The sequence below is a fragment of the Chelonia mydas genome, chromosome 12 (genome assembly GCF_015237465.2).
Source record: "Chelonia mydas isolate rCheMyd1 chromosome 12, rCheMyd1.pri.v2, whole genome shotgun sequence".
Taxonomy (NCBI): domain Eukaryota; kingdom Metazoa; phylum Chordata; order Testudines; family Cheloniidae; genus Chelonia; species Chelonia mydas.
This window is the reverse complement of record NC_051252.2, coordinates 18,282,232-18,299,200: the sequence shown is the minus strand read 5'-3', so window position 1 is coordinate 18,299,200 and position 16,969 is coordinate 18,282,232. Positions and strand designations below refer to the sequence as shown.

At 38.0% G+C, this 16,969-nt stretch overlaps 1 protein-coding gene across 4 annotated transcripts in view; it reads right to left on the bottom strand.

The window, feature by feature from the left end:
• Positions 1-16,969, bottom strand: part of ITFG1 (integrin alpha FG-GAP repeat containing 1) — a 208,605-nt gene that overhangs the window by 62,849 nt on the left and 128,787 nt on the right. For all 4 annotated transcript variants that reach the window (XR_005222226.2, XR_005222227.2, XM_037877753.2 and 1 more), the window contains exons 11-12: positions 13,522-13,672; positions 9,956-10,064 (exon numbers count right to left, since the gene is read on the bottom strand). Coding sequence is in view for 2 of the 4 variants with exons in the window: in XM_037877753.2 (XP_037733681.2) it covers positions 9,956-10,064; positions 13,522-13,672 (260 nt within the window). In the remaining 2 variants the exon portion in view is untranslated. The remainder of the gene's footprint in view (positions 1-9,955; positions 10,065-13,521; positions 13,673-16,969) is intronic.

The window sequence follows — 16,969 nt, the reverse complement described above, 5'->3', positions numbered from 1 at the left end:
CGGCAGGAAGTACTACTGGTCATTTCATTTAGCAGCACAAAGATCTGGAAAAAACCCAACAACAACCACCCCAAAATCCACTTATACTTGATTTTGAGCACTGACCTGATTCACGATGTCAAAAGATTTGAACTTCGTTCAAATATGTAACAGGATCATACTATTAAGATGCTTATGTGTTTAGTCACTACTCTTAATTTACTTTACTAAGAGAAGTTAACTTACACAATACTTGGTCCCATCTATAAAAACTCAACTCAATGATTGTTTTATGATGCGTTGTAAACCGTTACAAAAAGTATGCAACATAGAAATCTAAGTTTTTCCTGAGTCAAACTATCAGTTAGTCCAACTGTAGACCAGAAACAGCAGAATATTGTTTTCTGAACTTTCATTCAGTCTAATACGATGACAAGCTCTTGTTTAACTGGTAATCAATTTATAATTTCTACATTCATTATTGTTATGGAGGTTAATCTGTGCTCAAGTACAAAATGGCTAGCTCATTGAAAGAATGGTTTGGGTAAATTAGCTGTGTTCCTGTGATTGAACAACGTAATATATCATAGCCTAGTGCTCTAAATATACTGGGATATAAAAACAGTGTCTGAATAATGCAAGAATATATCAAATTTACAGCTAGTATTTTGTATAGGACATACAACTGTAATCTACCTTAAAAAAGTAGTATGGGATTGTCGGAGTGTATAATGAACATATTTTTATTATATAGGGTTAACACGCTAAAAACATGTAATTTACCTTGAGCTTCTTCTTAAATAGTTACTCATTAGTAATGCTGGGGTCTGTTTGCATTTTTAAAAAAAAATTTCTATGTGGTTTTAAACACATACAACTCCTTCACCCACAAAACAAAGCATGTGTACACAGAAGTATGTGAGACCCTGTTACCTACATACATGTATAAAACTGACTCATGCATTGTTATACGCAAACATGGGATTTTTGTAGAAGCAATAATAATGCCCCACATTCTGATTACATGAAAAAAGCAAACAATGAAAGGGTATATTTTTAAACAGATTTTCTTGAACATAGCTCTATTTCTCTTAGCAGAAAGTTGCTCCCCTACCACACGTGAACTTAATGAATCAAAAATATGAAATGTATGATCAAACTTGTTACTTAGATAATATTGTAATGTAAACACACTTAAGTGTCTACTGTGTATGTTATTTATCTTTTAAAAAGCCAGTTTTTCTTTTCAATTTAACCAGAACCTTCTGAAATACTATTTTGCAGATAATTGGCTCATTATGTGAATTAATCACTTGTGCGGTTAAATTCTGTGCTGCACCTCTGAGAGGCGTAGCACAGAACTTACAACCCAGGATGAGAAGGAGCAAGGTAGCTTTGAAAGCTTGTCTACATTGTAAAGTTTTACCATTTAAACTAATATAGTTATACAGATGTAAGGTCTACGTGGGTACTTTTTTCTAGTAAAAGAGTGGAGTTATTTGGTTAAGCTTCCCAACCAACATGCAGTAAACTGAAAAAAGGCACTCTGATACTAGAATAAAAGTGTCCATATGGAGGATTATAGGAGTATAAATATTGGTTCAAATTCACAACATAGGTTATATCAGAAAGGCATTCCAATGCAGACCAGGCCTAAACATCTTTTTACTCTCCCAATCCTGGAGTACTTTGCAGGGGGATTATGTTGGATCATATTAAAGAAGTTCTGGATTAAAATCACAAATGAGTTTGAGTCCCCATAGTTTAAATTCCAGGGTACTACTAATTAAGAGGTCTCTTGGTTTTTGGTACTGTTTCTCTCCCTCTGTGTGTGAAACTTGCAAGCTGCTAATTGTGTTAGTACATTCTAAGACAGAGTCTGTTCTCAAAGCAATACTTTGTAACAACAACTACTTACACAGAGAGAGACTCAAAGCAATACTCTGTAACAACAGAAACAGAACCCAGAGACTCCCCACCCTTTTGTTGTATTTATCTCACTTTGTTAACAATTGCGATTAAAATAGAGATAGAGGATGTATGTGGATGGATGCTTGGTGTGGATAATAACAATGATCAGGGAGGTGCCAGCCTAAGAATCCAGTGTCCATCGGCCAAAGAAGGCGTCAAGTGGAAATAACCAGAGGACCCCCAGAGGGCAGACTGGAATCCACCCAACAGCCTCAAGGATGGGAGAACCGAAGAACAAGATAAGATCTGGCAGCACGGAGCCATCAGGAATGTGCCATCTGCTGATTGATTCAGCAACAGCATGATGAAGCAATTCCCATAGACTGGCATAGGAAGAAATTCCTATAAAAATGGACTCTAGAAACTGAGAACTTTGGGGTCTGATTCTGCAAACCAACTTCCAGGAGCATCAGATGAGCATCTGACAAAGCCCTGCTCCCTCCTCATGTCCAGGCCACCTGGCCAGTGGCTTGGCATGAGCAACTCTAAGGCTGGTAACTATGATAACAACCTTGCAGAACCTGTGTGTGTGTGGGTATGAATGAATGTGTGAATAAATATGAAATTGAATGGCATGTTACAGCTATAACTAACTGCTTACTATGATTCTTTCTGTATACACAATAAATGTGGCATTTTGCCTTATTCCCTTTAATAAGATCCTGCTGGCTTTTATTTTATTGGTATAACACTTTGTGGTCCCCAGAGTACTTTAATCAGCCCTTAGGTGGCCTAAATTGCAGCAGTGCTGCATATGGTGAGGCTTAGTCCCTGACTGTCTTTCCTGTTCCGAGCCCCACATCAGGATGCTCCCTTCACCAGGGCTTGTGAAAGGGTCCTTGGAACGCAGCCTTATGACTGTCTTCTTCAGTTCGTGTGCTGGGAGATCCTTCCCAAACTGGAACTCCCAGTGTAAAGTCTCTAACACAGAAGTAAAGCACAGAGCACCTGTGGTATTTTAAAAAGTTACCATTCCATTAAACTTCACTAATGTAGTGCTCAATACAGATTTTTTTCTGCTATCTTCCCCTTATATTTCCACAGTACTATTTATCCTTAATATAAAATATTTACTACTGTGAATGTATATTCAGAGCAGTAAAATATATTTATCTCTTGGACCTTAGATTCTAAGTTAGTCTTGTATCCCGCCTCCACTTTATTTTAAATACTGTCCAAATTTAAACAAAATTACCATGGGCACTACAATCTTTAAGCACAACACTGTAGACTATAGTTTCTGCCTTAACTTTGCATTTCCTTTCCCCCTACCTCATTTTAAGACAAACTGTTAGTTTTTGAAATGTGGTGTTCAAAATGACCGGCCCTTGCCTCACATTAGTGCCAAACAGTGTCGTCAGATTACTCTCAGTAATTTTAAACCTTTCTTCTAAGTTTGAAATGAACTCAATTAAAAAACCCAAGTTAATAGGAGTTTGATAATAAACCTGCTTCTGACATCCTGCCAATTTTTGTGGTTTTACAGTAATGTTTTCCTTTAAGGTATTTCTTTCTTCCCTGTTGCTGAGTGAAAGACCTAGACAAACGAGGAACTGACTGAACACTCAGGCAAACCAGTTAAACTGACAATAGAAAGTGTTATCAAGGTGTGCACAACAAATAAACTTAATAAAAAAGGTATTTTCCATCCTAATTTCTTTAATTTATAGCAGCATTTGGTGTTACTTGAACAAAAGTGTGATTTTTAAGTTGCCCCTTTAAACAGTGATGTAAAGTCAATATTACATCTCTCTCAGTAACAGCTTGGGGAGACACATGCTTGAGGAAATAGCTTGCTGACTATGAAAAAGAAGTCAAGGCTTTCATCAGCAGATTGCAAATTAATATCTCGTTCACTTTTTATTTTCTTTGCTCCTTAATACCAACATCTGTTCCTGAGCATACTTTATCCTTGTGCCAAGACTTAAGACTGGTTCAACCATGTAAAACACTGATTAAATAACAATACTCTAATAACCTGGTGACAAATCTGATCTTTCAGAGGAATTCTGATTCTTCAAAATTGCTCTTTTTAAAGTAATCAGTAGGTCTTCAATTTAAGATGTAAGAAATACCACTTTAAAAGAAAAACAAGGGAAATGAAAAATATGCTTTTTACAGGGTGTATATCATTAATTTACAATTTCTACTTCCCAGTACATCCCTAAAAGCACTATTTAATTTACATTTTTGCATAGCTGGAATCTGGGGGAAGTAAAATGGTTGTGTAAAAACAATTATATACTACATTGAATGAAATACTCTCTCACAAAGTTAAACACTACACAACAAATTAGTTTAACTAGGTGCACTGATGTAAATTAAGTTAGTGCTATAGTATGAAAACAGATCAAAGATAAGCTCCAAGTACACCTCTAACGGGGTGTCATCAACTAAAAGTAGAAGTTATAGGGGTTGTACTTTCAGTTCTTTTGGAGAGAAAGAGAGCCGAGAGGAGCCCATATGACAATGGATGGGGAAGCCCAAAGATACAGGTGGAAACACAATTAAGGCCATATCCACATTATAGGGAGTGTAGTGACATAGTTATAGTGGTATAATCACCTACCATCCATGTAGCCTACAGCAACGGAAGAGGTTTTTCTGTTGCTGTAGAAAAACCAATTCCCTGAGTGACAGTAGCTTCTTCCGTTGACCTGAGGGTTAGTTTGGCATAGCTATGTCACTCAGTGGTGTGGATACAAGAGCTTCCAGGAACTGTGAATCTGAGTGACAAATGACAGGTACTCTCCCTCAAATCAAGCATCGCTACCATTTCTTCTTGTTTTTTCCCTTAGCCGACAAACATAACCATATCCTTCTTTAAACTGTGATTAACCAGCTAACCCTCTTCCCAGCCCTAGCCATTGCCAGGCACTAGAAAAGACATATTCAAGCTGAATGACAGTAATAAAAAGTTATATGTCATCTGCATACTGATGGCACTGTCCTCACCTACCACCTCACATAATTACACTATTGCCAAATGCTTCCCTCACCAAAAAAAAAAAAAAAAAAAATTGAAAGGCTTTTCTCTATTATACTACAGACTAACATTCCAAATTTGTTTTAAAAATGGACACAAAAGAAAACGATTTCTTAGGACCAACACCAAGAACATATGCCATCTTGATCAAATTATTTTTGGATTACTCTACAGTCTCTGAAATATGTCATTACCTGTTAAACTATTCAACATCCAAGATCCAAGTACAGGGATTTATGCTACTCTTCACACTGTTTTAGATGTTAAGGAAATTAACTGTACTAGGGGAAACAAAGAACTCTAATTTATGTTTTTGCATATAAGAGAAGAATATTTTCAAATAATTTGTTTTAAAATATGTTTACTATATTTGTAAACTTTCAGTCCACATATACTCTGGTAGTGATTTAAAAAAAAAATTGAGATCTGAAATGTTACTCTGTAAGTAACCTTCTCCAAGAACCATGAATTCTGTTCTTAAGAGACCGAGATCAACTTCCTCATCTTCATGTATGAAGATCCTGAGTGTACGCTCTACTTTACTGACCAAATGTACATTGGTACTGTTCACATAGTATGTGTGCTCAGAAGCAGCAAATGGTATTGATGTATTACTCTAAAACAGGGGTCTCCAAACTACGGCCCATGGGCCGGATCCAGCCTGCGGCTTCCATTTGTCCAGCCCTCCAACCAACAGGGGAGAAGCGGCAAACAACTGAACAGGCGCGCCGAGCAGGCAGGGTGAGTGACCACTGGCAGGAGCTCACGCGGGGCGGCAACACAGCTAAGCTGTGTGGAGGGTTGAGTGCCTCTGGGAGCCAGTGTCCCCCCCGAAGGGGAGCCAACTTAGGGGAGAATCGTTTCTGCAGCCAAGCAGGAGAAGCAAACAGGCAGGCATAGATATCCATCAGCAAAAAGCAGGCAGACTGATGAACATTTACGATCAATTTTGAGGATAGGGAACACTAACTTTGAACCACAGCTAAATGCAATTTTGTCGGAAAAACATCAGTACCATACTTCTTATTAATTCTAAAATAATATGTCTTTATTTTTGAATATGTGTATTTGTATGATACAAATGTGAGTTTTGAGAAATAAAATAAAAAAATGTGAAATGATTTTTAATGTATTAACAAATATTTTGTGTGATTTCACAGTACTTGCATCGATTAACTTTTATACCTGATTTAGAATTGAATGCAACACTGACACGAGTAGAGTAGTGTTGTTTTTTAAACAATTTTGCATATATTTTGCATATATTTAATTTCTTTCACAATTGCTTCGGCCCGCGAAGCCCCTTCAAAAATCTAATATCGCCCTCGTCTCATAAAGTTTGGAGACCCCTGCTCTAAAACAATGCTATGTTAATGATGATGATAATTGCCTCACACAAATATGAGCCATGGGCTACTGATAGTGCTATCTTCTGGAAAATGATAAGCACCTTCCTAGGATGTCAGAGGACATTCACAAATGTCTCTGTATTACTTAAGGCTTAGATGTTGGTGTTACAAGGGGGACACATCAGGGCAAAGTCAGCTGTAGCAAAGGACATCCTAGTGTTTTTACAAGATGGCCTGACTAGGGGGCTCAAGGCTGGAAAGAGAAGTCAACCACTGCAGAACATCACACTGTAAGAAACCCATGAGAATCTTTCACTGGTGTCAGATAACAGATCCTTGAGGACTACCACTCTTGTCAGCTCTGTGGAAATATTTTTATGTCACGGTCTTGATCTGTGTTCTACAAGTTCTAATAAAAAACAACTTTCAGCTTCATGATTGATATCTCTTCCTCTTCTCCCTGAAAGTATCTTGCCTACTCTCCACCTCCTGATCCAAGGGAGTTTTGAGGCTTGGCATGCTCTCAATGAAACCCCAGTTACACGTTCTAGTCCTGCAAACTATCCAGGCCTCCATCCCCAAGGTTACCACAATCTCTCATAAAATAGGAAGTAGTACTGTTGCTCCTTCTGGTTGAACCCAGCATTGTAAGGGAGTGGAAACACATAAGTTAGATGTGAACACGACCTAATAATGAATAAACATGTATATAGTAGAGGCACTTAAAGCCTCAGATACAACTCCTCTCACTACTATGCACTCTGTTAGAACATGAGTGATTTTGTGGGTGGAGAGATCACACAGCTTATGAGAAGGTCTATAAGGCTCTTATAAAGTCTTACATTCACACTTCCTCTAATACTGTAGAGTTGACATCTTCATCCCTGCTGATGCAGTATTTGATAGAAGGGTGTTATGGAATAGGTTGCTCGTGTAACCCTTTTGAATTCTACATAGGTAAATGGAATCCTCCTCCCTCCTTCCCTAGAGATGACTTAGTACTTTCTATTTCACACTGTGAAGGCTGTCTGACATGGAGGGGACTGAGAGAGGGAAAATTCTCTTTCTTGTGAATTCACATTCTAGGATCCTTCATGTCAGACAGTCTCACCTCTCCTCAGATGATCACAATATATCCAGAATTGTTTTGTTTTTTTATGACTACTGGTTACTTGTTAAGTAGTTGAAAGGGAACAGTGCATTCCTCCAAGAAATCCCTAAATTTCATTTGAAGGCTTTGCTATGTATGGTTCTAATTGAATAGAGCTTTTTACTTTTTTTTCATCTTTAGAAGCTATCATTCTGGAGGCTTCTTGCTGAGTGGTGGTCCTAAGCCCATGACATCTGGCTGGCTTCTATCTGTCATGGAGATAGAAAATGCTCCACTGTGAAGACTGTCCGACAGAGGGGCCAAAAATGAAAATTCGCAGTTTAGACAGAATTTTCCTTATCTTGCTTATGGAGTCTAACTAGCTAATTTTTGTAATGAGGAAAGTAGTATGGTCTAGTAGTCAGTATAAGACTACTAGTCAAGAGTTCTGACTAGTTGGCAAGTTACTTAACCTCTGTGCTTCATTTTACCATCTGTTTAAAAAATAACAGAAATAGTACTTGCCTCCCTCACACAGGGGTTTAGTAAAGTTTATAAAACATTTTAGTATCCTTGAATGTAAAGTGTTGTGGAAGAGCAATTATAATAACTTAATTCACTAAATAACCCCTTTAATTTATTTTTTTCTGTTCTGCTGTTTGCGTGCAGCTAAGTGACTTGAAAACTGGATTGCTGATGGTTAGGAGAGTCAGATGTTAATTGCCTCACACAAATATGAACCATGGGCTACTGGGAGTTGAAAAGTGTGTGTGTTCCAGTTGCATCTGAATCAGGTCTCAGCACTGAGATTTGAAGGTTAATGAGAACGGGATTATAATCACTGTTCCTTCACAATCTTTACCACTTTTAGGAGCTGTTGGGGGAAAAGCATATGAAGACACTTCTGAGATAATTGGACCAAGCCTCTGCTTTTGGAGTGTCTCTTTCTCACGTAGCATACCCATTTTAATGAGGTAGCTCAATCCCAGATGAGGGCACAGTGTGAAGCACCTTACATGGAATGGAAGGGAAAACCTGCCCAGATTTGGGAAACGCCAAAACAAAAGAAGCTTTTGATGTTGGATGGTTTTCCAGAGAATCCCAGCCTTGGTTTTCCAACTCTTAAGAAAGGCAACAATGCCCCCACTCCTCATGTGTAATCTCTATGCTGGACCCTGGAAAAGCAGCAGCTTCAAACAAGACAAGCTAGGAGGAGGAAGTGCCATATTCCTGCGTTTACAGCCTTAGCAAACTGCTATGTGTGTCTGCTTCCCAAAGAGCTTACCAACAAAATATTTCTAAGATATCAGTGTTTAACCTGCAATTCCAGCTTCTTTAGGTGGACTCTTAGTTGCTCTCCAGACATGTTTTTGGAAGTTTGGAATATACAGCAAATCAGAATCAGGTGAATCATCAGTTCTAGACAAGCTGCTAGGGAAATCTAGTTTCAAGTAGATTTTATGTAGGTGGGTTTTTGTGCATCAACTCACAATGGATTCCCAGTGGAGAACAGACTTCCATAATAAGAACTGCAGTCAATACTCTCAGGGCTGAGGATGACATATCCAAGTTTCTCTGGAAACCCACCCAAAACCAAAAGCTTCTCTTGTTTTTGGGTTTCACGAGTCATCGATTTTGGCCTGGTGTCAGTGTGGGAAGCTTCCAAATGCCTGCTCAACTGTCTCAGCACAGACTTCACCTGTATGATGGTTGGGAGCCAGTTTCTCTACAGTCTCTTCAGCTGTCTCAGTGTGGACCATACCCACAGGCCAGCGGGGGGCCCCAATTTCGCTGCAGCCTGCTCAATTGTCTCTGCATGGACCTTGCTCATGTACTGGTGGGAGTCAAGTTTAACTTCAGCTTGCTCAATTGTGCTGGTATGGACCTTGCCCAAGCCAGCTGGGAGTTGAGTTCCTGCAGCCTGCTGTCTCTGTCTGCAATTTTTGAGTGGGGAAAAGGAAGAAAGAAGCAATGCTGGCCTTCAAATTCTCCTTAGAAAGTCAAAAATTTTTGAGTTTAGCAGTTCTGAGAAAATTTTTTAAGCTAATGAAGAAGCAGAAAAATTTATTTAAGAATCTTAAAAGTTCTGTGAAAATTCTGCTATAAAGGAAAATATGGAGTCTGCCGCATGTGCCACTTGTAGCAAGAGAATTCTGCAGAGCTCCTCCTAAGGGACAAGCCTAAGCCCAGGCTCAGAGTGAAGATGTGATCTGCCATGGTCATGGAGAATGCCCCACTGTGAAGACTGTCTGACTTGGAGTGTACTGCAAATATTATTTTAAGATAGGGTTGGTCAAAATTTGTGTTTAAAATACTTGACAGTGTTCTTTTAAATGCAGATAATAGAATTAATTAAAATAGAAAAACAGGAAACAAAGGATAAATAACTTGTCAGAGTTCTGTATAGTATTTAGAATTCTTCATCTGCAATAGCCCCCTCCATTTTTAAGACTTACTTTTGATACACTAATACAACGATGCTTTTCTTTTCTAGCATTATCTCACTTAGTATAATAGTTAAAGTATTCATACTGCTTTCATGAAGTCCCATTTGTATATGATTTTATGGTGATCACTTACCAATAACTTTAACAAAATAAGCATCTGCTTCAAAGTTATTCTTTAATGTGTGGATGGCAAAGTCACTTTTGAAATAGCCTTTGCTTAGTACAATGATATCCAAGATTCCCTGTGAGGAAGAAATCAAAAGATTAGAATAAACGAGCAAACTAAATAACATCTAAATACAGTAAACATAAATCCTCTTAAAGAGAGAAAATATTTCTCAATTTATGTGCTTAGTGAGATTTATAGGACACCAAACAACTTTGATTTCATATTAGGATTCTAAATTATCTAGATTAAATAATTACATGTAACAAAATGGAATCTGTTTCCTTCTCCAACCTCTCATCCCAAGTCAGAGAAGAGGAGAAAATGAGACCATAAAACCCCTTTTACATTTCTGAACAACCTTCCCCCTTGACATCTCCATTCCTCAAAGCCATGTGCACCTTGGATAGCTGAAAATGACTCCCTCTGGAGCCCAGTGGTTATAGAACAGCAAAGGGGCGTTCTTCCAAATTCTGTTTGCTTATGAGCAAACTCTGTTCTCAACTTAAGTTGAGGTGTTTTAACTATTTACATATAAAGTAGGTACTATTTAAAAATATCTGAAATACTTGGAATAATTACAGTATCAGCTGGCAAATGATGAGTTTTTAAATATCTGCTATATATAAACAAACATGTAACCAAGGATTTTATTTATTTATTACAGTTGACACAATCAGCTTAGCTTGAAAACCTATCTACCTGAATACCTGATTCTAGAAATGTTTTTGTTAAACTAATCTTTGCAAGGACACATCAAAAAATTAAAGAAAAAATAAAACACCCAATTTTGTGTGGGAAATTAATTTAACTGGTTTACTACCTATGCAACTTTCAAAGCACAGGTGCTCGTCAGATACTCATGAAACTGCTCTGTCTATAAGCACCAAACACTATGTCATCATGTCAACTCTACAGAGGACAATTTTACTTTTGAGTTGAGAGGCTGGCTGGGTGAATTACCAGCAGCTGACACTTGACTTGAACAAGGGATGGTGATCTCTCCTTCAGCTCGAAGCTCTCTAAGGAGTGAAATTAGAGATTAGAATGACTCAAAACCATCACAAAGTTTTACCCCAGCGGATCTTGTCTGAAAGGTATATTGGCTCAATGACTGCTGTGGAGCCAAATTAGCAGATATCCAGATACTTTTGAAAGAACGGCTTTCAAAGGTAGCAAGGTTAACTCCTCTGAGCATGCACTTTGGTTTCCTTCCATGATTTTCTTGCATAATTTGTTGTTTCATTTTTGTACATATTAATGTAACTAAATATCCCCAAATGAGTTACTTAAAAAGGAAAGGAAGAAAAAGATACAAAAACCATTTTCGACTACGTTTTGGACACAGCAAAGAATAACAGTTGGGAATCAGACATAACTGCCTTGAGGATGCCCTCCAAACAGAACTTATTATTCAGAACTTGTCAAGTGTTATTTATGAACATAGCTTTTTAAGAAAAATCTAATTTAAAAAATGGTGTCCTATGAAATCGTGAATTTAAGACATACAAGTCAGTTTTGAAGTACTCTATTTTTAGGTACAGTAACAATGGAAGTGTCACTATTTTTTTAAAATCAATTACAGACAATAATTTACACACAAGTGTCTCTGACTGAAACAGATTTTGTTTTCTAGGACCCAGCTGTCTCTAAGGCTCAACCCTGTGTAAGGTGTCTCACCCCAGGAGAAAACCAGGTAAGGAATTTTAGTTACTTCCATGTTCACTACGCACAATTTTTATCTTGGGGGGTTAGGAGCAGGGAAAGGGGGAAATAACTTACTAAACCTCTGAAACTTATTGCACTACTGACAAGCAGATGGAGGTGGGAGAGAGATCTACACTCTTCCTACTCCCTGGGGAAAGTATCAGGCATAGAGCCCCACCTTTTCCTCCTGTGACTGAGCTATGATGTGGGGAGACCTAATGGAGCCACATGGGGGCAAGGGTTTTACTCCATTTTACTACTCTATCCACCAAATAATGGTAAATTACAAATAACCTTGTTTAGGGCAGATTATGAAGTTTATATCAGAAACCTAGATTTTCAAAAATGAGTTCTCACAAAGCACAAAAATGTGTACTATGCAAATCATGTACTTCATGCACAAATGGCCAGTTATGCACCTAACAGGACATTCCCCAAGTAATTAGGGACACACCTTTTAAAAAAATCAGATCTTTTATTACAAGTGACACTGAACATTAGGAGTTTAATACCAAAATTTCTATATGAAATAGCTGGATTTTCACTGCTTTGCAATCAAAATCAAATACGCCTCCTAATTACCTGAAATTGGGCTCAGGCCAATACTCACTAAGTTTGCAAACTGAGCTAAAGTTTCAGGTTTGACCTAAATTTGTGTCAGGTTTTGGATTTTCTTATCTAATTTTGCACTGCTTTAGTCAGCAGACAACGTTATGTACAAAGTGCCGTGTACTGTGCAATGCCACTGAATCCTTTATTACATTTAATGTGAATTATATCACTTTTATTAATTCTTAACATAAAACATGGCTGTGCTAAGTAGTTATCAGCTTTCAGCTCAATGATATTTTGAAGTACTTATTTCAATCTAAAATATTAGGTAAAATGAAAGTATTTTAAAAAACCTTAGAGGACAGCAAAAATTGACAATCACCTATCGTCCTTGGAATCCTATCTTACTTTCAAGAAGGTCTGTGGTCCAGGAAAAATGGCAGGGGCAGCTATTTATAGGCCAGATGGAGAATATACCAAAAGACAGCCTCTGGTTAGTTTTGGGATGCAGAGTTAATCAGGGCATGGAGATAACTAAAGGTTTAGAAGTCAGACAGGAAGTAGAATTTAGGAAAGGCCTGGCATTGAAATGAGGATCATGTGTTTTGTAGCATATGTTTTATGTAGGGGGTAGTTTAGTATGATGGTTTGGAGCTTGTCAAAGGTAATGGTCAAGGGGAAGAAAGGAGTCCCTGCTAGATATGGGTTGGAGTGCTTCTTGAAATGCACATGGAAGGATTAAAACAACAGACACTAGGGGTTGGATAGAGTAATTCTGGTGGTTGTAGCTGGGGTACAATGCTGTAATGAGTTTACTTGGTCTAAGATTTAATATTAATTGCCAAATTCTCTTAATGCAGCCATAAATTATTGCATAATGCAGTCAACAGAGTTGTACATCTGGGTATTTTGGTTAAATAGTCATAGAATAAGCAGCCTTTTTTTTTTTTTTTACTCTAGTGATAAGAATATCAAAGGGCTGCTGAACTCCCTTTTTAGTATAAATGTAAAAAAATGTACACCAAAAAGTTAACAAACATGAATCTATTCAAGGTATTTGTATCACTTAGTGTATCAATCACGCAGTTCTTTCATAAATTCTATTGCTTACCCTTCAACTTTAAAGGACTTGTTTTATTTAACTCATTAGCTTTCATTAGCTTTTTAGATTTTCAAGTCAAATACTAAGTAGTAGTACTTTAGAATGAAAGCTCAAATAGGAATGGGCAGATGGCAATTAAAAGCAGAAACGCAGTGAAGTGTGTTGAACTCACATCTTCATAAATGTCAAAGAACGTTGCCAGCACAGCATCTTTGATTTGATTTAGATCAGAGAGCTCCCAGTAGACTTTAAACATACGATGTATATTCCTGCAGCTTGCATTGTTGCATGGGACATTCTCTAATAAAAATGCCTGCTGATTGCTGTAAAAAAAAAAAGCCATTAACAGCTTATCCTATATAAAGAAAGTCTGTATATCATATTTCGTCTGTAATCTCTGCTATCTTAAATATTTATAACTTCATACCTCTTGAAAAACGACTATAATAAAAAGAAGCTAACAACTGAAGGATACTTTAAATCTACATACTACTAACCACCCCCGTGAAAGGCAACTTGTTTCACTTTATCCCTGGAGCAGAAGTCATTTGTACTAAAGTGATTAAAGGATTAAAGGGAGAGTGGAGAAGCCTTGTCCAGGAGTAGAAAGCATTGTTGATATTTTCCAAGCCAATTAATAAACATATTGTAATGCTCGATAATGTCCAGCCCAACTGAAAATATTTCCTTTAATAAAAAATGTAACTGACATACTGCACAAATGAAGAAAATTAGCCTCCACCCTTGTATCAATATATCAATGACTTCATGAATAAAATGATTCTCTTAAGATTTAGGAACTTTTTGTTCAAATTTAAGGTTACACTAATTTCCTAATCAATACATTTTTCATTACTATTCTAAAACAGTAACTTCTATAAACCAATGGTACAATAACAAACAAGATATAGAAATAAACTGAATTAGACATTTGCTATCCTCCAAAAAGACACATAATACAATGAGGTTGTGATAGGACAACAAGGAGAACAAAACCTGGGTACTAACTCATCAATATCATCATTCTACAGATTTAACAAATGCATAGACCTTTGCCTTATAAAGTCCCCCTCTCCCCTGTTTACACTAAGTTTTCTCCTGAAATCTGGGAGAAAGCAGCAGCTTTCTACAAAATCCAAAAGCTTGATGTTTGTAGTTTCAAAATGTTAAAACAATATCCAGAAAAGTTTGTGAAATGGGAGGTGGGGGCAAAGCTCACTCCATGCTCACAAGATCTCACAAGTTTGCCAGTGTATCAGGTTATTTGCTACATTTGGATATGATATGCTGTGGAGGGAAAAAGACAATGGGTAGACAACTGTAGCAAGACTGATAGATGACAATACTGGTGTTTCTATTGCATTATTCATGTCTCTTACACAGTGACTGACTCTAAGATGGGGAAGGGTCCAGTGCACATCAATTAATTACCTGCTGTCCAGTGGGCTTAAGAGAAGCCCACCTGGGCTTTATAAAAGGGGAGACAGCTGCAAGTTGTTAGCAGATGCCCGCAGATATTTCAGGGAGTAAGAAGGTTCCTGAAGGGCCCAGAGTCAGCAAAGGAAAGGCCTGTGGAGAAGGCCAAACTCCAGGCAAAAGGTGCAGCTAAGAAAGTGGGAAGACAGATCCCCAGGGAGGAGAGCTTGGTGCTCGGGTGAAAGAAAAGAACTTTTAAAGAGAGGACAGACCCTCAGGGAGGAGGGACTGGGCCAAGCTGAAACAGGGATGAAGACTTTGTAAGTTTAAGATGTGTTCTGAAAGACTTTGTGCAGGACTTAATAAACTGGACACCAGAAAGGAATGTTCTGAATATCTGGCCTGTGTGGACTTTTTGGGAGAGCCCAAATTAAGGGCACAGCAGAGCCATGCTAGCCAGCTGGGATGCTAAAAGGTGCTTGATAATCTGTGATGTACTTCACGAACATTAGCTAATTAATACTTACAAAACTTCTGTGAGGTAAATAGTATCTCCATTTTACAGAGCTGGAAAAAAGGTAAGCCAAAAAGACAATGTGACTTGATGCCCAAAGCCATAAAGGAAGTTGTCACAGCAAGGGTTAAAAAAGAGGTTTTGTTCTTGGCTTCCAGTCTTGTGCTCCAGTCAAGCCTTTTTTTGGACCTACCCCTCTTTTATTTTAATAAAATACAGACTGGCTACTTGCTAGCCTCTCTTATTACCTGGCTACAGAATGAGTTTCACATTTAGGTTTAATTAACTTGAGAAGGATTTAAAAAACATTTTTTTAAAAAAAAGTTGGACAAGGCATATTTAGTTGCCTGGTTCAAAAGCAGTATTTTAAAAAGGGAGAGAGATTCTGGCAGCATATAAACCATCATGAGAATAAATAATTCTGCCTAGTACTGACATGGAGTAGCAGCGGAGGAGACTTTTCACAGCTGTCAATAGAAGGAATAATGTAGGCAACAATACACAATTCTGAAACATTATTAATTGTATTGTGGTAGTGCCCTGAGACTTCAATCTAGATCAGGTCCCCCTTGTGCTGAGTGCTTTCCAAACACATACGAAGAGACAGACCAGGCCCCGAGGAGCTTAGAACCTGAACTCATAAAATACAACAATATCCTAAAAGCTAGGCATCATGTTACATCAAGAGAGAAGTACACACTGAGAGAGAGGTAGACATCCAACTATTACAGACAACATAATTTTAGGTGTTTTTAAACACTTCAATCCCCATAGTATGTAGGTGCCATATATACAAATTAAAAGTAAAACTTCCATCCAAAGAGCTCTAATCTCTAACATGTATTCAATTTGCTTCAGAGTGACATTTTTGGCTGGGTCTCCATAAGAGACAATTCTGACTATTCTGCAGTCATTGGCTAGTGCAGCTGTAGGAACTCTCTGTACTGAGGACCGATCTAATAGAGATTTGGATGAGTCTGCATTTGAGGCACAGATTATTACAAAGAAGTGAAATATGACAGGGAAAGGGCTTAGACTTGGACCATCTTGTAGGAAAACCAGAAGATGGCATGCTTGGTTGCTTAGAGATGATACTTCTATCTTGATCTCAGTAAGACAACGTTGTCCAAACCCTTGTGTGGGTCAAAAAGGCAGAAGGTCTGAATGAGTCTAAAAGAATCTGTACTACTTTGAAGGAATAGCCCACCACATATTTAGAGTTTGCTGTTCAATAACCAAGCTTTCAGGCTCAAGTAATCTGGATTGGGAGGTAGGAGTGAGACCTGGGTTATGAGATTCAAGAGTGGAGACTTCAATGATATTTCCACTAGAGCTGAATACCACTGCCTTCTTCGCCAGTTTCGGGGTGACAGAATGGATAACATTTTCTCCTTTTTTATTTTCTGATCATTGTTCCCAGCGAAGAGTGCAGGGGACAGTTGATTTTGGCAGTCTGTGACCCAGAGCAACATTCCCAATGACCTCTGGTCTTCCCTAGTAAATAAGTTTCAGATTTGTCTTTCAGTTGGACATGAATACATCCACTGGAGGATAGCTTCCCTCCCCAGATGTTAGCTGGGATACTATTTGGTTCAGGGACCATTTCACACTGTCAGATTGTTTTTTCACTATGTTACTCTATCCTAGTGATCACTCTGATGAAGGCAATACCACTGTCTGCCTAGGAGAT